This window comes from Amblyraja radiata, chromosome 17 (genome assembly GCF_010909765.2).
Source record: "Amblyraja radiata isolate CabotCenter1 chromosome 17, sAmbRad1.1.pri, whole genome shotgun sequence".
Taxonomy (NCBI): Eukaryota; Metazoa; Chordata; class Chondrichthyes; order Rajiformes; family Rajidae; genus Amblyraja; species Amblyraja radiata.
Window position 1 is genome coordinate 20,592,605 of NC_045972.1, and position 24,970 is coordinate 20,617,574.

At 44.2% G+C, this 24,970-nt stretch overlaps 1 protein-coding gene across 1 annotated transcript in view; it reads right to left on the reverse strand.

Moving 5' to 3' along the window:
• Nucleotides 1-832: 832 nt before the first annotated feature.
• dynlrb2 (dynein light chain roadblock-type 2) overlaps nt 833-24,970 on the reverse strand; it is a 44,095-nt gene continuing 19,957 nt past the window's right edge. Inside the window, exons 3-4 of the mRNA XM_033035848.1 lie at nt 16,319-16,486; nt 833-1,046 (exon numbers count right to left, since the gene is read on the reverse strand). Coding sequence (XP_032891739.1) covers nt 1,003-1,046; nt 16,319-16,486 — 212 coding nt within the window. The 3' untranslated portion in view covers nt 833-1,002. The remainder of the gene's footprint in view (nt 1,047-16,318; nt 16,487-24,970) is intronic.

A 24,970-nucleotide genomic window follows, 5' to 3' on the forward strand; every position in this document is an offset into this window, starting at 1 on the left:
GGGGGAAAATGGAGGAGGACTGGCCAAGTTCTGTGCCTTCCACCACAGTGATGAATGCTGTGGTGGATGTTTGTGTAAATTTTTTATTGTGGTTGTGTGTTCTTTATTACTGTGCCGCTGCTGGCAACCCAAATTCCACCGACCTTGGTTGTGTGGCAATTAAATTATATCTATCTATCTATCTAGTTGTACAGGGTCTTGGTGTGACCACACCTGGAGTATTGCGTACAGTTTTGGTCTCCTAATCTGAGGAAAGACATTCTTGCCATAGAGGCAGTACAGAGAAGGTTCACCAGACTGATTCCTGGGATGTCAGGACTTTCATATGAAGAAAGACTGGATAGACTCGGTTTGTACTCGTTAGAATTTAGAAGATTGAGGGGGAATCTTATAGAAACTTACAAAATTCTTAAGGGGTTGGACAGGCTAGATGCAGGAAGATTGTTCCCGATGTTGGGGAAGTCCAGAACAAGAGGTCACAGTTTAAGGATAAGGGGGAAATCTTTTAGGACCGAGATGAGGAAAAAAATTTTCACACAGAGAGTGGTGAATCTCTGGAATTCTCTGCCACAGAAGGTAGTTGAGGCCAGTTAATTGGCTATATTTAAGAGGGAGTTAGATGTGGCCCTTGTGGCTAAAGGGATCAGAGGGTATGGAGAGAAGGCAGGTACAGGATACTGAGTTGGATGATCAGCCATGATCATATTGAATGGCGGTGCAGGCTCGAAGGGCCGAATGGCCTACTCCTGCACCTATTTTCTATGTTTAGAATGAATGGCCCACTTGCATGTTAAATTCATAGTTGGAATAATAATGGTACAAAAAAGCAAAGTCAAGGTGCACAGCATTGTTATTTATTTTTAAAGTGTTTTAAACAAAAAACATGTTAAGAACATTTGGTTCATAACTACTCAGAAATTCAGTTTTCACTAATAACTTATAATAATTTTAGTCTAACAATTGAATGTTCTCCTTGATGCCTTTTAGATATCCATTCTGACTTCATTCACTTGGATTCTGGATGACGATTAGAAGGTATTCCTTATCTGCAATGGAAATAGAAAGTACAAACTTACAGGGATAGAAAACAGTAATTTATTTCTCCAGCTGTTCAATTCACTGCCAAATTGTGTATTTTTAATTATTGAACACTTAAAACTCCAATAAATCAGATTACATATTACAAAATATATTCTTTTTTTAAATTTGAGAACCATTTGATTTGATAAGGCAAGACAAGATCACCTCTGATGGCTTTAAAGAAATCTGACATTAGACAGACAATTAGAATTAATCAGAACCCCAAAACAGATTGTTGCATAAACGATCTGTTGGTTATTTGTCTTCGCCTTTATGATCCATCCCTTGTGAATGTCGTTATACATTAAGGATACTGGCTGCAGTTATGACTAAATCCCAGGGTGACAACTGCTGCTGGACAATAAAACAAAGCACTTAGCATTGTATTATCTACAAGATTCAAGTGTGAACAGGTAATGCAACAAAATATTTCAATCTCTAAACTAAACCTGAAGCGTAGCCAATAGTTGTAAATCATTCCTGCATTTTGTAATTTGTGAAAGCCAACTATTCTTGAAAGCAAATTAACTGATCGACACCCATGATACATTCCAGCGATCAATTTCCTCCACCACAAAATTGCATACGACCATCTACAAAATACAAGATTACTTCAACAGCACTTCCCAAACCTGGGACCTCTGGCACTAATGTGTTAACGGGCAACTGGTCAATGGAAACATCAAGGTAGGAGCTATGTCCAGTTGTTGGTAAGTATGATGTTGTGGGAATTACAGAGACATGGCTGCAAGAGGGTCAGGGTTGGGAACTGAATATTCAAGGGTGTACCTCCTATCGAAAAGACAGACAGGTGGGCAGAAGGGGTGGGGTAGCTCTGTTGGTGAGGAATGAAATTTAGTCCCTTGCAAGGAGTGACACTGAAACAGGAGATGTGGAGCCAGTATGGATAGAACTAAGGAATTGTGAGGGTAAAAAGACCCTAATGGGACTTATCTATAGGCCCCCAAACAGTAGACTGGATATAGGGTGCAAGTTGAATCAGGAGTTAAAATTGGCATGTAGTAAAGGTAATGATACGGTTGTTATGGGAGATTTCACCATGCATGTAGACTGGGAAAATCAGGTTGGCATTGGACCCCAAGAAAGGGCGTTTGTGGACTGCCTCCGTGATAGATTCTAAAGGGCCTGTCCCACTTGGCCGTCATTTGTGCGTAATTTACGCTACATCATTTATGCGTCACGACGCACGCGCCATGACACGCACGTGATGTGTGCATGGTGCGCATTACGCGCGCATGGTGCACGATGACATAGGCAGTGACGGGCGGCCGCGCGCAGCGTCGCAGGATTTTGTAATGTACAAATCTTTGCGCGCCATCTGCGTGACACGCAAATGACGGCCAAGTGGGACAGGCCCTTCAGAGCAGCTTGTATTGGAGCCTACCAGGGAGAAGGCAATTCTGGATTTAGTGTTATGTAATGAACCAGATTTGATAAAGGAACTTGAGGTTAAGGAGCCTTTAGGAGGTAGTGACCATAATTAGGTCAAGTTTAATCTACGATTGGAGAGGGAGAAGGGTAAATCGGAGGTGTCGGTGTTACAGTTGAATAAAGGGGACTATGGAGCCATGAGGGAGGAGCTGGCCAAAGTTGACTGGAAAGATACCCTAGCAGGGTTGACAGTGAAACAACAATGGCAGGTATTTTCTGGGAATAAAACAGAAGGTGCAGGATCAGTTCATTCCAAAGAGGAAGAAAGATTCCAAGGGGAGAAAGGGGCGACCGTGGCTGACAAGGGACGTCAGGGACAGTATAAAAATAAAAGAGAAGTGCAACGTAGCAAAGATGAGCGGGAAGCAAGAGGATTGGGTAATGTTTAAAGAGCAACAGAAGTTAACTAAAAAGGTAATACGGGGAGAAAAGATGAGGTACGAAGGTAAGCTAGTCAAGAATATAAAGGATAGTAAAAGCTTCTTTAGGTATGTGAAGAAGAAAAAAGTAGTTAAGACCAAAGTTGAACCCTTGAAGACTGAAAAAGGTGCATTTATTATGGGGAACAAGTTAATGACAGATGAGTTGAACAGGTACTTTGGATCCGTCTTCACTAAGGAGGACACAAACAATCTTCCTGATGTAATAGTGGCCAGAGGATCTGTGGTGAGGATCAGATGATCTGAAGGAAATCCACATTAGGCAGGAAATGGTGCTGGGTAGACTGATGGGAATGAAGGCTGATAAATCCCCAGGGCCTGATGGTCTGCATCCCATGGTACTTAAGGAAGTGGCTCTAGAAATCGTGGACGCATTGGTGATAATTTTCCAATGTTCTATAGATTCAGGATCAGTTCCCATGGATTGGAGGGTAGCTAATGTTATCCCACTTTTTAAGAAAGGCGGGAGAGAAAACAGGGAATTATAGACCAGTTAGCCTGACATCGGTGGTGGGGAAGTGCTGGAGTCAATTATAAAAGATGAAATAGCCGCACATTTGGATAGCAGTAACAGGATCGGTCCGAGTCAGCATGGATTTACGAAGAGGAAATCATGCTTGACTGATCTTCTGGAATTTTTTGAGGATGTCACTAGGAAAATGGACAAGGGAGAGCCAGTGGATGTAGAGTACCTGGACTTTCAGACAGCATTTGATAAGGTCCCACATAGGACATTAGTGGGCAAAATTAGGTCACATGGTATTGGGGGTAGAGGGCTGACATGGCAGGCAGTGACTAGTGGGGTACCGCAAGGCTCGGTGCTGGGTCCGCAGCTATTTACAATATAAATCAATGATTTAGATGAAGGGATTCAAAGTGACATTAGCAAATTTGCAGATGACACAAAGCTGGGTGGCAGTGTGAACTGTGAGGAGGATGCAAGGTGACTTGGACAGGTTGGGTGAGTGGGCAGATGCATGGTAGATGAAGTTTAATGTGGATAAATGTGAGGTTATTCACTTTGGTAGCAAAAACAGGAAGGCAGACTACTATCTAAATGGTGTCAAGTTGGGAAAAGAAGAAGTACAACGGGATCAGGGGTCCTTGTTCATCAGTCAATGAAAGTAAGCATGCAGCTACAGCAGGTGGTGAAGAAAGCGAATGGCATGTTGGCCTTTATAACAAGAGAAGTTGAGTATAGGTGCAAATAGGTCCTTTTACAGTTGTATAGGGCCCTAGTGAGACCACACCTGTAGTATTGTGTGCAGTTTTGGTCCCCTAATTTGAGGAAGGACATTCTTGCTATTGAGGGAGTGCAATGTAGGTTTACAAGGTTAATTCCCGGGATGGCGGGACTGTCATAAGATTATTAAGGGGTTGGGCACGCTAGAGGCAGGAAACATGTTCCCGATGTTGGGGGAATCCAGAACCAGGGGCAACAGTTTAAGAATAAGGGATAAGCTATTTAGAACGTAGACGTTGTGAGCCTGTGGAATTCTCTGCCCACGAGGGCGGTGGAGGCCAGTTCTCTGGATACTTTCAAGAGAGAGCTAGATAGGGCTCTTAAAGATAGCGGAGTCAGGGGATATGGGGAGAAGGCAGGAACGGGGTACAGATTGGGGATGATCAGCCATGATCACATTGAAAGGCGGTGCTGGCTCGAAGGGTCGAATGGCCTACTCTTGCACCTATTGTCTATTGTCCAAAGTGGAAAAATGGGATTATTATCGATGGGCAAGAAGGTCAGCATAGACGTGGTGGGCCGAAGAAACTTGTGCTGCACAAATCCATTATTCTATCACTGCCTGCAGGGGTTCTCTTCCAAATCATGCATCACATCAACTTGGAATTATATCACCATCCCTCCATCATTGGTGGGTTAAACAATGGAACCCAGCCTCTGAACATGCTGAATTAACTGGTGGTACACAAAAATGCTGGAGAAACTCAGCGGGTGCAGCAGCATCTATGGAGCGAAGGAAATAGGCAACGTTTCGGGCCGAAACCCTTCTTCTGCTGAATTAACTGGTGCTTGATGGCAAAATCTGACCATGAAGGAAGCATTCTTCTTTCAAACGTACACAAGGTATGAAAGTGAACATGAAGTGTTGAATCAACTATCTCCTCACAGAATGAGAAGGCTCTTAATGTCACTAGATCTATTTCACCTCCATGTCTTGCCTTTCTCAGCCTCCAATGCTCCAATTATTACCCATCTCTCCCACTCTTGTGCACCCTGCTACCTACCTTCCTGCTTCCTTCTCCAAACCAGAAACCATACTACTTCCTTGTTCTTTGCTCTCCTTCCTCCCTGCACTGTATTACTATGGTTGTACCTTCAGCAACAAGACTGCAGCAATTCAAGTAGACAGCTACGACCTTACAAACTGTTGGCGAAGGGACGGAAAAGTGCTTTCCTGGCCAGAGCTACAAGGTACTGAGCAATGAGTCAAGAAGTGTACGCCACCATCTGTTTCCAGTGTGTAAAATCATGAACCAATTTACATATACTAAAATGGAGAGCAAAAGAACCGCTGCAGAGTAGGTGGGGTGGAAACTTATCTGGAAAGAACGTGTTACAGAGTGAAATATGTGAAAATATCTCAACGTGATTCATCATAAGTGAGTCTGGGGAGATTCACTTTCTCTAGAAATGACAGGCATTCCATGTACATATTGTTAAAGCGAATTATAAATACAAATTACCACAGGCATGTTTAATTCTCACATATGCAGAATTATAAATATCGTAAATAAAGAAAATCTTCCTGAATTAATGCAAGCACTGAATCATACCCTTCATTGGACCATTGGAGTGGGGGGCAAAGAGGGGGGGGGGGGGGGGAGGGGGGAGAGAGGAGGAGGGAGAGAGAGAGAGAGAGAGAGAGAGAGAGAGAGAGGAGGGAGAGAGAGAGAGGAGGAGAGAGGAGGGGGAGAGAGGTGGGGAAGAGAGGAGGGAGGAGAGAGGGGAGTGGAGGGAGGGGGGGCAAAGGGAGGGGGAGGGGGAAGGGGAGAGATGGAGGGAGGGCACAGGGGTTATTAATTCTCACATATGCAGAATTATAAATATCGTAAATAAAGAAAATCTTCCTGAATTAATGCAAGCACTGAATCATACCCTTCATTGGACCATTGGAGTGGGGGGCAAAGAGGGGGGGGGGGAGAGAGGGGGGAGGGGAGAGAGAGAGAGAGAGGCGGGGGAGAGAGAGAGGAGGTAGAGAGAGAGAGGAGGAGAGAGGAGGGGGAGAGAGGAGGGGAAGAGAGGAGGGAGGAGAGAGGGGAGTGGAGGGAGGGGGGGGCAAAGGGAGGGGGAGGGGGAAGGGGAGAGATGGAGGGAGGGCACAGGGGTGGAGGGGAGAGGGGGGAGAGAGGGGGGAAGGGGGGAGAGAGGGGGGAAGGGGGGAGAGAGAGGAGGGAGGGAGAGAGGGGAGAGGGGGAAGGGAGGGGGAGGCGCTGCGGCCGGCCGAGTGCAAGTATTGATACAATCAGGGACTGCCTATGTTGACAGTTTGCAGGCAGGCGATCATCGAGTTGATGTATCGCCAACTTTATCAACGGAGCGTCGACCTCCTGCGGCGGCCAGCATTCGCGGAGGGCCTCCGGAGTCCCCGTGGACACCGCATGTTCCCTCTCCAGGGACTACATAAACCCGCGGGTGACCGTCTTGGCCGGGCCCAGGAGCAAACGGACGGGGAGATCACCCCCCCCATCCCTCCCGGCCCTCCCCCCTCTGTACCGGGTGCCCAGGTGTCGGTAGTGTGGGGCTGGAATGTGGCCGGGGCTTGGGGAGCAGCCCCTTCGGATGGTCGAGCGGGGCTGCGGCCTCTCACACTGCATGTGCATGTGGGGCGCAGTCTCTTCCTCGCCGCGGAGGTGGCGGGCGGCTGGCGAGTCCGTTAGCCGGCTCAGGTGTCAGTTGCATGCCACAGCCGTGTACAACACCCTCCACCCCGGGTCCCCGATGTGGGGGGGACGGGGGGGACGGACACCCACACACATTCTCTTGTGGAGGGGCCTCCACTGAGGACCGCTCCCGCCATCGAGTGGTGGCACGGACCGAAGTAAGAAAAAAAAAATATATATATTAAAATGAGAACAAAAAGTGCGAGTAGACTGTGAGTCGGGAGGCGACAAAATTACTGTGAGTCAGAGGCTGGGGAGGGGGGGGGGGGGGGGGGTTAACGTAAATCGTCATCGGCTTCAATCCAGAGCCTGGGGGGAGGGGGGGGGGGGGGATGTGGCTGGGCCATGTAACTCACAGCTTGTGGAAAACAATGCCCAGCGGGCTGCGTGCTTAGCTGGCCGTGAGGAGCGGAGGCAGCTCGTGGAAAACAGTGCCCCTGCGCGTTGCAAATTCTGCGCAGCTTGCAGCGAGGAGCAAAGGCATTGCGACGTCATCCAGCTCGCTTCAGCACGTTAGATTTAAAAATATGTCAGATTGGTGACCAAATTTTAGTTAAAAACACGGGAAATAATGAATCAAATTTTCAGATACGGGGATTTTTTAAATCATGAGGTAAATATCTATCGGAATATGTAAACATTTCACCATTGGCACGTTGGGTTTTCGAGGAGATGTGAATCACATGCGAACTAATAAAAGATTAGATCAGAGTTTTATAAGTATACTAGACCAAGCGGGGGGGCGGCCTTAAACGTCACATACACGCTAACCACCCCCACACACACTAACCCCCCCTTGATATTATATTAATATTCATTCGCTCCTTTTACCCCATCCCCCGCCCTATCCACTCACGCATAACCCCCAACAGCGCAGGCATGGCTAGAGAGAGGGGCGGGGGGGGTGGAGAGGGAAGGGGAGGGGGTAGAGAATGGGGGGTGGCACGGCACCACAGGCGAGGGCTGGTTCCCGAATGCAATACTTCACCACTCACCCATAGGTCCCCATATTCACCACTCCCTAGAGAGGAAGGGGGGCAGAGAGGAGGGGGTGGCAGAGAGGAGGGGGGCAGAGGGAGAGAGGGGGGCAAAGAGGGAGGGGGGCAGAGAGGGAGGGCCCCCCTCCTCCTCCCTCTCCCCTCCGCCCTCTATGGGAGGTGGTAGAGGGGTAGAGGTGGTAGAGGCAGCACGAGCCGGCTTTCCCACCAGGCGCCGGGCCCGAGCTGGGGGGGGGGGGGGGGGGGGGGGGTGGAATGGGCTGCGAAAAGCAGACAGAGAGAAAACCGGCCTGACTCTGGAAACCCGCAGCTGGAGTGAGCAGGAGGGGCGTGGCTTCACAAGCTGCGCCGGCCGCGAGGAGAGAGAAAGTTGACCTCGGGAACTGCAGAACTTTCTCGTTCTTTCTGCGCCTTTTGAAGAACGGGGGGGGGGGGGGGGGTGGGGGTAACGTAACTCGTGGCAAACTGCGCATGCGCATTGACAGCAGCTGCATTAATCCAGTGCGGCGGGGGGAGGGGGCTGCGGAGCCACGAGCGAGGTGGGCCACGAGAAAAGGTATTGTGAGGTCAGCAGCTGGGCAGCCGTTATATATATTTTTTTAAATTCAGTTTGGTGATACATTTTTGTAAATAAATCGTGAAATAATTAACCAAATTTAAAGAGGAGTGGATTTATGAAATCATTTCTACCAGAATATGTAAAGGTCAGAGGAAATAATTGACCAAATTTACAGAGTGGATTTCTAAAATCATAAGGGAAATCTCAACTGAAATATTTCCCCATTTCGGCGTCTGGTTTTCGAGGAGATACGTTTCACAGGTGAAATGACACGCACACACCCACACCCAGAGTTTTAAAAGTATACTAGACCAAGTGCAGACCCGTTGGGTCTGTTCCCCCAACGTGTGGTTGTGGAGAGGGAGGGTGGGTGAGGATGGTTGAGAGAGATGGGAGGAGAGAGAGATGGGAGGAGAGAGAGAGGGTAGGAGAGAGAGAGGGTAGGAGAGAGGGAGAGACAGAGGGAGAGGGGTGGGGGGGAAGGGAGGGTGTGGAGGGGATGGGGGAGGGAAGGGGTATGGGAGGGGTGGTGGGGGAAGGGGGTTTAGGGGAGGGAGGATGGGGGGAGAGAGAGAGAGGGGGGAGAGAGAGTTGGGCCAGGTGCAAAGGCATTGTGAGGTCATCAGATGGGCAACCTTAATATTTTTTTTAAATGTCAGTTTGGTTATACATTTTAGTAAATATCTCTGGAAATAATCGACCAAATTGATAAGAGGATTGGATTTTGAAATCATAAGGACATTTTCTACCAGAAGAGTGGAGGAAGTGGAGGAGAGCCGAGCGGCAGCAGCCGTTATGGTCGCTGGCCAGCAGGAGGCGGAGGTGAAAAAACGAGTGAGTGGGGGGGGGAAAGGATTTTATTAAAAATGTGTACAGAAAAATGACGAAATTTGATGTGGAGTCGATGAGCGAATGTAAAAGTGAAATCGCTAGCGAAATGGTAAAAATCTCGGCGTTTTTGCTTGTGGTTTTGGCGGAATAACGAATCAAAAGGGCAAAAAAATGACGTACACACACAGAGTTTTAAAAGTATATAGATAGATATGATAGATAGATCAGCATTAAGTTAAACTGGTAGTGTAATATTTAAAAAAACTCTGTATATTTGTTGCATCACTTACCTTTAGTTTTACAGTTTATTATGGAAAACAGTACAAAAAATCTAAATGCTGAGAGCACTTGAGGCTTCATTACACCAAGGTCATTACAGCTCTTGCCAACAGAATCGGGTGCAATTTTTAACAAAATTAAATTTATGACACAGAAATACATTTGCCTAAGTGTAATTCTTTTACCAACACATCAGTAACAAGCTGCTAAACAAGGATGGTGAGCACATTAGATTGCCACTTTCTTCCATGGCGAATAAAGAAAACACAGTCAACAGTGGTAATTTGATAAATGGCAAGTTAATTTGGAAGCTGCAGTACACAACGTTTCCATGAATAATCAAGCCCAATGACTCATGAGTGCAGCGTTGGAGTAATAATGAGTTATTAAGGTCTTCTTTCTCCTCTTAATGAATATGCTAAATTTACTCACACAACATAAATTATATTTATAGAAAATAATCACTAATTATTTGATATAACCAGAAACATTTCACAGGCTATCAATTTTACACTGAGGTGTATCATAAGAGAAAATGTAAGCACCTACAAATAGTTTCAAAATACAGTAGAGCACAATGTCAAAAACGAAGGTTAATATTTTTATCTGAGACTTAACAGAAAATATTTGGTATGTTTTCATCCATTTTGGTAAATGTTCTTCAATACGTTTTTTATAAATAAAAATCTACATAGTCCTTTGCTTGATGTGTATCTATGCACAAACTGCTCACATATCTCTGCCAATAATGTTATTAACTAGCGGCTGAGAATTGATTTTCAAAGCTCTTTCCTCCACACAGCACTGAGCATTTCACATGCTTCCAATGCTATCCAAGTCATTTTTTTCAGATTTATATCTGCAAACTGCATTATAGAGAGTCACATTACTGGCTGCTAACACGATTTATATTTATCTGCTTGATAAATATTTTTATTCAATTCTGTTATTGGATCATGGAGATAAACGTTTTATCCAGCCTCCATTTCTTATCCACTCCAAAGCAATGCTGGGATAATGAATGCAACTGTTTGTTCATCAGCAGTTGTAAAATTATTTTATTAGCAACACAACAATGTTCACATCCATATCAGGATATCACCAACTGCTTTATTACCAATGAAGTACCTTTGAAGTGCAGTCATTGATGTAATGTAGAAAGTGTGGTCGCAAATTTGTACGTGGCAGGCTCCAACCAACAGCAAAGTCATACCAGGGGGCGCCGACAATGGCTGTGTCTTTTCTTTCTGTTTTGTTATTTTAAGTATGTGTTAAAAGTATGTTTTGGTGTTTCTTGGTTTGTTTTGTGTGGGGGATTGACGGAAACTTTTTTCAATCTCTTATCTCGACGGAGATACAATAGATAAGAGGTGCAGGAGTAGGCCATTCGGTCCTTTGAGCCAGCACTGCCATTCACTGTGATCATGGTTGATCATTAGAGCCAGGATTTTGCCATAAATGCCATGTGCCCTTTCATGCCTATTTTGATTATTTCACCAGAATAATGCCTTTTTCACATTCGAGCGCCTAAATCAGCCTTTTTTGCCGTTTTACTAAAAGGTTGTGCTATTTTCTCTTTGTGCCGTGATTACAACACCTTTTTCTATGTTAACACGTTAATATTGATGTTATTATTAACGTGTTAACATAGTATAACTTACAAGAAAACTTCCACCATCGGGGCGAAACCCTGGGCACCACCGTCGGTCATTCATTCGTTCATGCCGCTGCCCGCTGATTTAGTTTTCTCCAAGATCTATTTAAGAAAGAACTGCAGATGCTGGAAAATTCGACGGTACTCAAAAAATGCTGGAGAAACTCAGCGGGTGAGGCTCAGTGGAGAGAAGGAATAGGCGACATTTCGGGTCGAGACCATTCTTCAGACTGATGGGGGGGGGAAGACAAGGGCTATCTAAAATTAGAGAAGTCAATGTTGATACTGCTGGGGTGTAGACTACCCAAGCAAAATACCCAAGCTTGTCTCCTCACTACATTTACTGCTGGCTCCAGTCGCAAATCTGAGTTTGAATGATTTATGCAAGGCATTCATTGATGCTGGAATTCCACTGTGGAAATGGGAAAACAAATCTCTCAGAGGTTTTTTTAGAGAAATACGTAGAGGAACATATACCAAGCAAGTCATCATTACGGAAAAATTATGTTAACAGCAACTTCAACATTCTTGTGCAGAAAATTAGAGTTGAAGTTGCATGCAACAAAATATGGATCTCAATAGATGAGACAACCGATGCTCTGGGGAGATATGTTCCCAATGTGGTCATTGGTACACTGGAGGCAGGTCAACCATCAAAGGAGTATATGTTGACATCAGAAGTATTGGGGAAGTCAAACAGCTCAACTGTTGCTCAGTTGTTTACATCTTCACTTGCTGTACTTTGGCCGGAAGGTATAAAACACAAGAGTGTACTTCTGTTTGTGACAAAGTTTTATTCCCCAAAATGTTGCATTTGACATGCTTAGCTCAAGGACTTCATAGAATTGCCAAGCACATACGTAGCTTGTTTCCAAATGTCGATAGCCTAGTTTCCAATGTCAAGAATATCTTCCTCAAAGTACCGTCACGTGTGCAGTTGTTCAAGGAAATGGCACCCAAGTTTCCGCTACCTCCTCAGCCCGTTTTGACTAGGTGGGGCACATGGCTCTCTGTACTCTACTATGCTGCAAATTTTGAAAATATAAAATAATTTGTCAACTGTTTTGAAGAAGAAGAATCTGCTGCAGTCAGGGTTGTCAGTGAAATCGTGCAGAAAAAGTCTCTCCACCGCGATCTTGTGTTTATTGCTTCCAATTTTGCAAACTTCCCACAAGCTATCACTTCCCTTGAGAAACGTGGTGAAACATTAGTAACTGACGATATTCATACAAGGAAAATGCGAGAGAATGATTTTAGCTAACAAAGATCTTGACGAAATACAAAACATAGTTAAATTTTTCAAAGGTATTTGTAATGCACAAGATATCAACATGAATATAGAGTCTATAGCTTGTTTCGGGTATGCACCAGTGACCTCAGCTGGCGTAGAAATAAGTTTTTAGTAACTGAAGCATATTATGTCTGACAGACGGTATAGTTTAATACCAGATAATTTGAAAAAAATGCTAGTAATTATGTGCAACCAGGCAACGTTGGTCATTTAATGTAGTATACCTTATATTATTATTTTTGACCATATTTGGGTTGTGGAAATAAATGCCTTTTTAAGCCTTTTTTGTCAATAAATGCATTTTTCGTGCCTTTTTTGTAATTTTGTTATGCCTTTTTGCCTGCCTATTTCAGTTTTTTAGTGCCTAAACATCCTGGCTCTACTGATCATCCACAATCAGTACCCCGTTCCTGCCATCCCCATATCCCTTTGACTCCTCTATCTTTAAGAGCTCTAAATCTCTCTTGAAAGCATCCAGAGAATTGGCCTCCACTGCTTTCTGAGGCAGAGAATTCCAGATTCACAACTCTGGGTGAAAAAGTTTTTCCTCATCTCAGTTCTAAATGGCCTACCTCTTATTCTTAAACTGTGGCCCCTGGTTCTGGGCTCCCCCAAGATCGGGAACATGTTTCCTGCCTCCAGTGTGTCCAATCCCGTAATAATCTTATATGTTTCAATAAGATCCTCTCTCATCCTTCTAAATTCCAGTGTATACAAGCCCAGTCACTCCATTATTTCAACATATGACAGTCCCGCCATCCTGGGAATTAACCTCGTAAACCTACGCTGCACTCCCTCGATAGCAAGAATGTCCTTCCTCAAATTTGGAGACCAAAACTGCACACAATACTCCAGGTGTTGTTGCACTAGGGCCCTGTACAACTGCAGAAGGACCTATTTGCTCCTATACTCAACTCCTCATTATGAAGGGCAACATGCCATTAGATTTCTTCGCTGCCATACCTGCATGCTTAATTGCAGTGACTGATGAACAAGGACACCCAGATCTCGTTGTACTTTCCCTTTTCCTAACTTGACACCATTGAAATAATAGCCAGACAGGTGTTTGGGGATTTTGCTTTATTATAGGGAGAATTCTTCTGTCATCGGCTGTGGAGGTTTTCCTTGGCCCGCCAGTCCCTTTGTGATTAGTAAACTCACCAGTGCTCTCTTTCTCCTTAATGATGTTCCAAACAGATTATTTTGGTAAGTCTAAGGTTTGGCGGATGTCTCTAACTGTTTTATTCTTGTTTCTCAGTGTCATAATGGCTTCTTTGACTTTGATTGGCACAACTTTGGTCCTCATGTTGATAAATGGTGTTTAGATTGTAGATCTGGAGCGCTATTGCGGAGCGGGCGATGCCTTTCCTAGGTCGCCGCGCTGGAACTCCAGTATGCTGGGACCGCCGATAAGAACATTGTGGAGCCGCGGTTCTGTGGAGCGGCCAGCTGCGACGCTGAACGTTACATCACGGAGCCTGGGATCTCTTGCTGAGATCGCCAGTGTGCGGAGCTCCGTCCGGCGCGGTCTGTTGGCTTGGAAGCCGCGGTCTCCGGTGGGAAGGCGGCCGTTCCTGGCACCCCAAGCCGCTGGGGGTTCTCCCTACGCCGGAGCACCATCACCCAGCGAGAACATCGGGCGCCGTGGCGGCGACTGTGGAGGCCTCAATAGGCCCGACTTTGGGTGGACAAGAGGATGGGGACTGGACTTTGTGCCTTCCCCCACAGTGGGAATCACTGTGGGGGGATGTTTTTGTGTTGAACTTCTTTTTGAATGCTATGTTGTATTTTTATTAGTGTGCTGCAAGGACATCAGAATTTCCCCTGAATAAGGGGATTAATAAAGTTTAATCTAATCTAAACAGCAATAAAAGTTTGCAAAGGTGATGGAAAGACTGGAGGAAAGACTGGGTGCTGAGAGCTCTCTTATACCTGCATTAAGGAGGCAATTAAACACACCTGAGCAATTACAATGCCCATGAAGCCATGTGTCCCAAACATTGTGGTGCCCTGAAATGGGGGGACTATGCATAAACACAGCTGTAATTTCTATATGGTGAAACCAAAATGTAAATAAAATGGCCTTTAATAAAATCTGACAATGTGTACTTTAACCACATGTGATTTTTTTTTCTATTACATATCTCAAATTGTGGAGTACAGAGGCAAATAAATAAATGATGGGGTTTTGTTCCAAACATTATGGAGGGCACTGTATGTGACTATCACATTCTCCACGATCAGAAACACATCAAAATAAATCATATCTTAATTACTTTTCTGATTGTAGGAGCCTGCTACATACAAATTTAAGAACTCAATGTTCATGGCTTTCAGTCAAAATCTACCAAGGTGGAATACGAGGTCTTTTCTCTCTTCCTATGCACCCTGGCCTTTCACATACTCTGTTTCTTTTACCCTCCCCCTACATTTATTGCCCCCCTCTCCCACACACCTCCCATTGGATCCCCTTTCCACCATCCCCTTCTGTTATGCCAATGAGGCACTACCCCTCACTCAGTTACATCCTTCATCTATTGGATTACGGAATCTACAACCTTTTATCATTTCCCAGTCTCTGCGGCTATCCCCAGCCTCCCCAACCTGACTTATCTGCCAATGAATCCCTCTTCACCTGTACACATCTATCTCCCGTCAATTCTTGCCCCACGCCTCCTCCTTATATTGGCTACTTGCCCCCTCTACACTTCCAGTCTAGATGAAGGGTCTCGACGTGAAGTGTTGATTGTCCTTTTCCTACCACAGATAGCTCCTGACCGGTTAGGTTCCTCCAGCTGTTCTCTTTTTCACAACAGATTCTAGCATCTGCAGCTCATTGTGCCTCCTTCAACTTAATACAATCGACTCAGAGGCTAAAGTTCTAATAACCCAAGCCAGGATTAACAGTGCAGCACAACAGATGCACTGAACCTATCAGAAATGAAGCTGCAACATTTGCATTAATTCTTCTATAAATAGCAAAAAATCTGAAGGCAAGCCCTTTTGGAAATTACTCACATATTCAAGCAATTAGAAAATATTGATGAACACCTGCGAGCACATCAAATGATCTCAGGAATGGAGGTTATATTTTCAAATATCTCAATACTTGGTTGGCACAACTAAGACAATATGTATTGCCTATTCAATCAAGATCATGAAGGGTCATTAATGAACTGAGGCGTGTAGCCCAATTTGATCTGGTGCAGTAGCTGCCTGATTCAATGAAAAGAGCGAATATTTGGGTTTTCAAAAATTTGGGATTTTCCTTTCTGATGCTAAATAACTAATTGTCAGTTTATCGGATGCATTTTCATAGTTTTTGATTCATATTTTCTAAATTGTTGGCCCAATTCCAGGTCTATTTGACTAAACAAAAAGAGACAGTGCACATTAAAGTGGAACATTAAATAAATATTAACACAGTATTGCAATAGTTTTACAATGCACACATTCTCCTAACGATTCTGTGGCTTCTGTCAGTGCATTTGGTTAGAAAAAAGTTAAAAACAATCCTCCCGACTGTCTATACCCTTAGGCATTTCCTCACTAAACCCACCCAAAACTGACATATTCTTCCCTGGATTCAAATCTTGGTAAAATTCCCAGGATTACCAAATTCAAAGTTCCCTTGACTAAGATTTGATGGACAGATAGTATAGCACAAATTTTTCACAGGCAAAGCAATATTTAACATTTCCTCAAGCTTTATAAACTAACCATTACTTTGGGATTTCAGTTTCTCTTAATGTCAAGACTCCATGCCTTTGAATTGCAGTTGCCACTCAGAACTTAGATTTTTGTGCAAAAAAAAAAATCAGACAAGCTTACCTGGTGCAACCATTATCTCATGTTTTTTTGATCGGACTCGCAGGAATGTCAAGTCATTCTGTGGATCGATATCTCGGACAGTGCTTCTTGCTTTTATGGCAAGTTGATGGAATAGTCCTGCATATTGCACAGTGGTGGAGTTGTCCAAAGTTGTCCTAATTGGGATTCCTGAAAGTTGATGTAAACAAGAATAATATAGCTTTCTAAAATTAGCTCATTATAGTTCAATCCAAAGGAAAAGATTAATTTCGCTTGGTTGTTTTATTGATTACAAATAAAATTACATTTTTTTTTTTTTTTTTTAAGAGTTAATAAGGAAATTTGCATTATATACAAGAGGCTTGCAAGCAGTTATTGATAAATGAGATATAAAGCGTCTTTTAGATTTTGTAAGTACTATTTACTCTCGCTGTTTCCTTGGGAAAATGTTCTGCTTATTGGTCAGTCTTCAAAGATACAGAATTAATGATTTAGGTATGAAAGCCTTCTTCAGGTTTTTTGGTTTTTAAAGGGCTAGTACATCGGTTTTCATCGTGGGAGGATTTCTGCACGAGAACAATGAAATCTTGCTGCAGCTGTGCAGGACCAATCTGGAATTTTATGTGCAGTCTTGGTCACCTTATCTGTTGAATGATACTCCTGCTTGGAAGAACTGCAAAGGTTTCCCGGAAACATTCCTGCGTCTCCCAGGATGGAAACATCAAATACTAGATGGCATAGCGTTAAAGTGAGAGGTGCAATGTTTAAACAAAATGTTCAGGGCAACTTTATTGTTTTTGCACAGAGGGTGGTGAGTGCCTGAATCGTGCTGCCGAACCTGGTGGTTGAGGCAGATATGATGCTGGCATTTAATAGACTTTGGGATTAGATTGTGGATATTCAGGGAATGGGGGGATATGGATTATGCACCGGTATAGAAGAGATGGTCTTGGCACATGTTCGGCACAGACATTGTGGGTTGATCGACCTGTTCTTGTGCTGTTGCATGTTCCATGGAATGGTAAGATTAATGTAGGAGAGATAGTTAAATAAGTCTACATTAACTGGAGTTTGAAGAATGTTGGGAGGTCTGATAAACCTACAAAATTCTAACAGGACTGGAGAGATCAGGTACAGAGAGGATACCCCCATTGGCTGGAAAGTCCAGAACCTGGAGTCACAGCCTCAAGACTACCAGAAATTTGTTCAACAAATGATGGTGAACCTGACGAATTCTCTACCATAAATGGTACTGGAGGCCAAAGTCATTGAAAATATTAATGGAGGAGGTAGATATATTTCTTAAAGTTCAAGGAATAAGGGTAGGAACATACAGCAGGGCTCAAAATTAGCGATTGCCCGGGTGCCACTGACCACCCAAAGTGCCGCCGGGCAACCTAAACACCGAGTCATTTTGCCCGGCTTGGCACGCAGATACCGGTTGATACCGAAGATAGACACAAAAAACTGGAGTAACTCAGCGGGTCAGCCAGCATCTCTGGAGAAAAGGAACGTGACGTTTTGTGTCGGCGACGGCTGTAACGTGTGATATTAAGTGTGGCGTGACGGAGGGTCGGAGCAAATGACGGGCCCCAACAGCAGCGGCGACGTCGGTGGCGACTCCATCTCCTCCCGTTAGCGGCCGCTGCCTGCCACTCCGCCAACGGCGCTTTCAAAACAAACCCTCCTGCACGCCGAGGCCGGGAGGAGGGAGGGAGGCAGGGGGAGGCCCCTTCTGCCGTCTGAAGCGTCTGCACCGCTCGGCCCCGCACCTTCCTGTTGGTTGGCGGAGGAGGGGAGGCGGTGGCGAGGAGTTCCCAACTGCCTCCCCCTTGGCGGCGGCACTTGGCGATGGACAAGCAGGGGCAGAGACCCCGGGGGCGGGGTGGCAGGGGGGACATGTCCCCCCGTTTTGAGAGGTCCCCACCCGAGAGCACCCCCTCCCCACGCCCGGGGGTGGCCAGAGAAGTCGGGAGTCAGACGGGAGTGGTGCCCCCAGGCCCACAGCCAGCGCAGAGAAGCAGTGCTAAACCCAGCTCAACTCTGCCTGTCCCGCTAGGTTATCCCTGCTTGGATTTACGGGAAATATGTCATCAGTCCAGGCATGGCCAAGCGAGACAGGCAGAGTTGAGCTGCATTTAGCGCTGGATTGAGCCTCCGAAGCCTCGCGCGTGTGAGTGTGCGCATGTGCGCGCGGCCGCCAAGATATTGTGTCCCCCCGTCCCCTCCATATTTTGATAGCGATTTCCGTGCTTGCAGCAATGATGCCGGTGTTGTCCGAGGAGCGCTGACCTTCCTTCCCACCTCCTCTACCCCTTACTCTCTCTCTCTCTCTCTCTCTCTCTCGTACGCCCACCTCCACCCCCCTTATCCTGAGACCCCTCCTCTCCATCCCACACTGATCCCCATTCCTGCCTCTATTCAGTCCTCACTGACATCCCGTGTGCTCCCCTCCTCGTGTGCTCCCCTCCTCATCTACTCCCCCCCCCCCATCTATTCATTCTGCACTGATCTAACTATCCACCTCATATTGATTCTCCTGCCACTCCCCATCAATCCTACACTGGTCCTCCAATTGATCCTGTACTGACCGCCCTTCCCATCCATCCTGCACTGCTCCCCCCATCCATCATGCACTGATCCCCCCCATTCAACCCCACTGTCATCCCCTGCGCTCTCCCCTCACAATTTTATCTACTCCAACCAACATGCACTAATTCCCCTGCCTCAATCCATCCATTCCGCTCCGATTGCCTTCTCAACCCCCCCCCCCCCCCCCCCCCCCCCCCCACCGCCATCTATCCATCCTGCACCGATTCACACCCCCCCCCCCCTCCCCCGACCCTATTGTGCTGGAAATTTCTTCAGAGCGAACATTGACTATGTTTGATAACGGAATGCAATCAACTGTGTTTTAATTCCCAATGTTATTATTTGTTTTAATTCATAAAGATGGATTAATTAAATTGTGAACACGTGAAACATTAATACCGCAGTGTTCGATTGTCACCGTTGACACGTTATTACAGAATTCATTTTAACGGCTAATCAATGCTCTTAATATGGAGTATCAGTACTGTAGTTATTTAATGAGCAACATTGACAACTATACGTTGGATTTATCCAGGTTTTACTTCTACAGTCAGTCATTTATATCACAAATTTGGTCAGGAGATATTTCAGTTGAAATTTTAATGTTAATTCTGAAATGGGAATGATGGAAAAAGTGGTTATCAACAATTTTTTTTAAATTTGTTGCTCACAAACTGGGTGTCTTCATTGCTGTTCACAACACATACATCTAATCTGAATGTCTGGTAATGTGGCGTTTTGACACCTTTAAATATATTACGAAAAGAACATTTGCTGCATTTATGTCCTTTGGCCATCTCTTGTTAGTTAGTGTAATGTTTAACCTGTCAGATGAGTATAGTCAGTTTTAACAGCTATTATCATAAAATGCCTTTAGAAAATTCCTTGCAACCTGTATATTTTGTTGTGGATAAATTATGTGGGAAGCGAGAGTGTTTCTGTGCCAATAGCAATAACGACCCATGCTATGGCCATGTCATGATATTTTTCGGGCCTTCACAGAAAACATGCTTGCATCAATCTGTAGTGTGCATGGTTAAGCATATATGTTATCATGGTCCAGGATTTATTGACATAAGTTGAGCATACGCTGAATAATCCAACCAGATTTTTGTTTGGAAGTGGAAAGAAATAATAGAAATTGCATTAATTGCAATGTGTAAAAAGAGTTGAGATACTACATTATAATTTTGCTGCATGTCATTGTGGTATATATCATGTCTTGATTGGTGAATATGTTTAGTTTGTGACTTTATTTGAAGCAGAAATAATATGTGAATGCTTCATTGAGCATAATTCCGACTTCGTAACTACGCACTTCGTCCAAGCACATTATCGCACCCGTCGTACAAGCCATCTTAAATGACCACCTAAACTGTCATTTGGCAACCTAAAAAGCTGCCAAGGTTGCCCGGCTGGCACCAGGGGAAAAAAGTTAAGCGAGAGCCCTGTACAGTGCCCTCCATAATGTTTGGAACAAAAACCCATAATTTATTTATTTGCCTCTGTACTCCACAATTTGAGATTTGTAATAGAAAAAAAATCATATGCAGTTGAAGTGCACATTGTCAGATTTTGTTAATAGGTATTTTTATACATTTTGGTTTCACCATGTAGAAATTACCGCTTTGTTTAAACATAGTCCCCCGATTTCAGGGCATCATGATGTTTGGGACACATGGCTTCACAGGTGTTTCTAATTGCTCAGGTGTGTTTAATTGCCTCATTAATGCAGTTATAAGTGAGCTCTCAGCACCTAATCTTTCCTCCAGTCTTTCCATCACCTTTGGAAACTTTTATTGCTGTTTCTCAACATGAGGACCAAAGTTGTGCCAATGAAAGTCAAAGAAGCCATTATGAGACGGAGAAACAAGAATAAAACAGTTAGAGACATCAGCCAAACCTTAGGCTTACCAAAATCAACAGTTTGGGTCATCATTAAGAAAAAAGAGAGCACTGGAGAGCTTAATCGCAAAGGGACTGGCAGGCCAAGGAAGACCTCCACAGCTGATGACAAAAAAATTCTCTCTATAATAAAGGAAAATCCCCAAACACCTGTCCAACAGATCAGAAACATTCTTCAGGTGTGAATTTGTCAATGACCAATGTCTGCAGTCATGAACAAAAAGACTTAATGAACAGAGGCTACACTACAAGATGCAAACCACTGGTTTCCTGCACAAATATGGTGGCCAGGTTACAGTTTGCCAAGAAGTACTTAAAAGAGCAACTACAGTTCTCAAAAAAAGCTCTTATGGACAGATGAAACGAAGATGAACTTGTATAAGAGTGATGGCAAGAGCAAAGTATAGAGGAGAAAAGGAACTTCCCAAGTTCCAAAGCATACCACCTCATCTGTGAAACAGGGTGGTGGGGGTGTTATGGCCTGGGCACGCATGTCTGCTGAAGATACTGGCTCACTTATCATTTTTGAGGGAGTCCAAAACCAGGGGCCACAGTTTAAGAATAAGGGGTAGGCCATTTAGAACTGAGATGAGGAAAAACCTTTTTACCCAGAGTTGTGAATCTGTGGAATTCTCTGCCTCAGAAGGCAGTGGAGGCCAATTCTCTGGACGCTTTCAAGAGAGAGTTAGATAGAGCCTATAATGATAGCGGTGTCAGGGGATATGGTGAGAAGGCAGGAACGGAGTACTGAATGTGGATGATCAGCCATGATCACAGTGAATGGCGGTGCTGGCTCAAAGGGCCAAATGGCCTACTCCTGCACTTATTGTCTATTGATACAACTGCTGCTGGTAGTAGCATAATAAATTCTGAAGTGTATCGACACATCCCATCTGCTAATGTTTCTCAGTACGTTTTTATGTGGGGGTTAGTGGGGGGGGGGGGGGTGGAATAGTTTCCAGTCACTTACCTCGGTGGAGATGCGACTTTTCTCCTAGTCGCATTTTCGCCTCTCTCGCGGCTTAACAACCTGGATTCGTGCGGCCTTTATCAGAGACGGCCCTGAGCTTCAGCAGCGGGCGGGGCGCGGACTTCCATCGCGGAGCCAGAAGAAAGGCTCCGACCGCTGGCCTGCTGACTTTATCATGAAGCCGCTGTCTGCCAAACTTTCTAACCGCGGGCATGGAGCGGATTTTATCATCCCAGAGCCTGGGATCTCTTGCCGAAGATCACCAGAGAAGAGCTCCGGCCTGCCTGCGGCCTATAACATAGAGAAGCCGCGGTCTCCAGTAAGAAAATGGCCGATTCAAAAGGGTGTTCCGTCCGTCCCGACGTCGGAGCTTCGATCATCCTGACGAGAGGGCCTGTACAATCGGGCCGTCCGTAGCGGCGACTGCGGAGGGGCAAGGCCCCATACACGGGTGAACAAAAGGAGGAAGACTGACTGAACTTTATTGCCTTCCATCACAGTGATCACTGTGGTGGATGTTTATGTTAAGTTCTATCGTTCTTTTAATTGTGTTGTGTTCTTTTAATTGTATGGCTGCATGGTAACTCAAATATCACTGCACGTAACAATTAATGTGAATTTGAATTCGAAATTGTGGTGTACAGAGGCAAATAAATAAATGATGGTTCTTTGTCCCAAACATTATGGAGGGCACTTTAGTACTGAAGTGAATGATCTGCAAAGATCACGGTGAATGGTGGAATGGGCCAAAAGAACAACGCCTGTTCCTCGTTTGTACGTATTTATATTCACACACGTTCAATGGTGGGTCAATGCAAATTAAAGTTGATGGAAACAGGATGGTAAGGGAATTAGATACTCTGTACAAATCAGTTCATAGCTGCTGGCAGAAATGATTACAGAATCAAATTTTATAAAAAGAGTTAAACTATTAGAATCAAATCAAAAGTGTTGCAAATGCAGAGCAGAGAAACTAACATTTGACAGGGGAAAGAAAAGCTGACACATCACACGTCATCAGAAACACTGCCTCAGCCATTCACAACTCGTTTTTATGTGTTCTTTGAAGCAAAATGACTTGTACATTTGTATGTGCTTTTCTATCATTAACAGGTTGTGAGCTTATCTCAGTGGGGAATTTACAAATAGGAAGCAATATTGTAGCTATTTGATTCTCAAGGCAATTTGCAGTCAAGTATCAGAAAAATGCTTCAATATATTCTACAGCTTCAATAAAAGCCTGGTCTGATCATTCCAAGTGCAATCTCAAAGGAAATACCGTATTATTATCATGAGCAAAGGGTATTACCATGATCAGCTTTAATTTGATTGCAATAGCTCTCATTTATTGAGCAAATAACGAGAACACATGGGGTACTAGTTATGAAAGTATCAACTAAGGTAGAAAAATTATACGTTAAGATGTGTGAATTTAGAATATTGTACCAAATAATATAGGATTTAAATCATATTAGATTACCATTGCATTTTAGAGTCTGCATTTACGTATTACATTTAGAGTCTACAGTCTACGTATTATTCCTTACACCTGGACATCAGTTGTGTGTGAATAAAATGTAAGGAAACGCATGCATGATTGGGGATAATTTTTTGTTAACATTTAAGGATTGAGAAAAATTAATTTAAACTCACAAATTTAGTTTCGTTTACACAATTACTTGTCTGATATTTGAACAACTTTCCCACTAAATAAACTCTAATTCTTTGGCAGACAAACAGCTAGAGTAACTCAGTAGGCCAGGCAACATCTCTGGAGAGAAGGAATAGGTGATGTTTTGGGTCGAGACCTTCTTCAGTCACCTATTCCTTTTCTCGAGAGATGCTGCCTGACCCCGCTAAGTTACTCCAGCTTTTTGTGTCAGTCTTCAGTTTAAACCAGCATCTGCAGTTCCTCCCTACACTAACTCTAATTCCTTCTCTGCTATCTTTCTGTAATGCCAATCTCAGTGGAGGCTCCCCCTTTCTGCTCCTAAAAAAATCACTTGAGGGAAGCATGTTAGCCTACAAAGCAAATATTTCCTTTCAGCAAAAATAGAGAGAAAAACAAATTGATCACCAGTTTCCTAAAATAACGAGAAAGTCTTGGAGTAACTCAGTGGGTCAAGAAGCATCTCTGGAGACCATGAAGGAGGTGGTCTGAAAAAGGGTCCCAATGCGAAAAGTCACCTATCCATGTTCTCCAGGGAAGGTAGACAAAAATGCTGGAGAAACTCAGCAGGTGAGGCAGCATCCATGGAGCGAAGGAATAGGTGACGTTTTGAAACGTCACCTATTCCTTCGCTGCATAGACGCTGCCTCACCCTGAGGAAATATTATACAATAGAATTGCTCAAATGATAACTTCTGTGTGAGGAACTTATGTTAAGTTGCAAGAGAAGGACTTGGAGCTGAGGTTTTCTCACAAAGAAATAAAGAACACACACATAGGAGAACATGGCTACATGGAGACGTTGATGTAAATAGGCATAGCTTTGTTCGCTTTGAAGAGGCTATAACTCTGTCAGAAGTTGTATTTGGTTTAGTTTGGTGTTTAGAGTATAGGTTATTGATGGGTTTCTTCTCAGGACATGAGCATCATGTGTCCTTTCTTTATGGCAAATCTTTGAGCTCAGGTGTGCAATAAAGGGGATTCATGGTTGTCTAATTGGGTCGTGGGCACCAAGGCTAGATAATAATCTGTGATCTGGTTTACGCTGTTTAAATGTATTTGTGTTGAGACAAGAGCTAAGGCATAGGTGATGGTTGTGTGACCTTTGTATAAGGGTGGTTTCTTATGTTTATAGAAAACTGAGAAAGTAACTCTGTTCTGATAATCTTCCATTTGCTGTGTGGTATGCTATTAGTGAGGAGGCCTTACATTCCTTTCGTCCAGAGATAGAAGGGGGAGGTTGTAAATAAACTAGACCCGAGCTTGGGAAGAAGCAATCAAGTGTGACAATTAGTGGCCTCTGTGTGGTCGGGGATTGTAGAAATAACTTAAGTCCTTACCACTTTGTAAGAATGGGGCAAAACTCATATTTAATCCATGAAGTAGGGAAATTAACTATGAAGTAGGGAAATTATTTGTGAAGTGTATTGTGTTTTAATTAGGATTGTAAGTATTAGACTTTGTTTAAATCTGAAGTTTTAGAAATAACTTTCTTTTCCAAAAGTGAAAAAATATATTTTGTGTGTATGTATTGTGT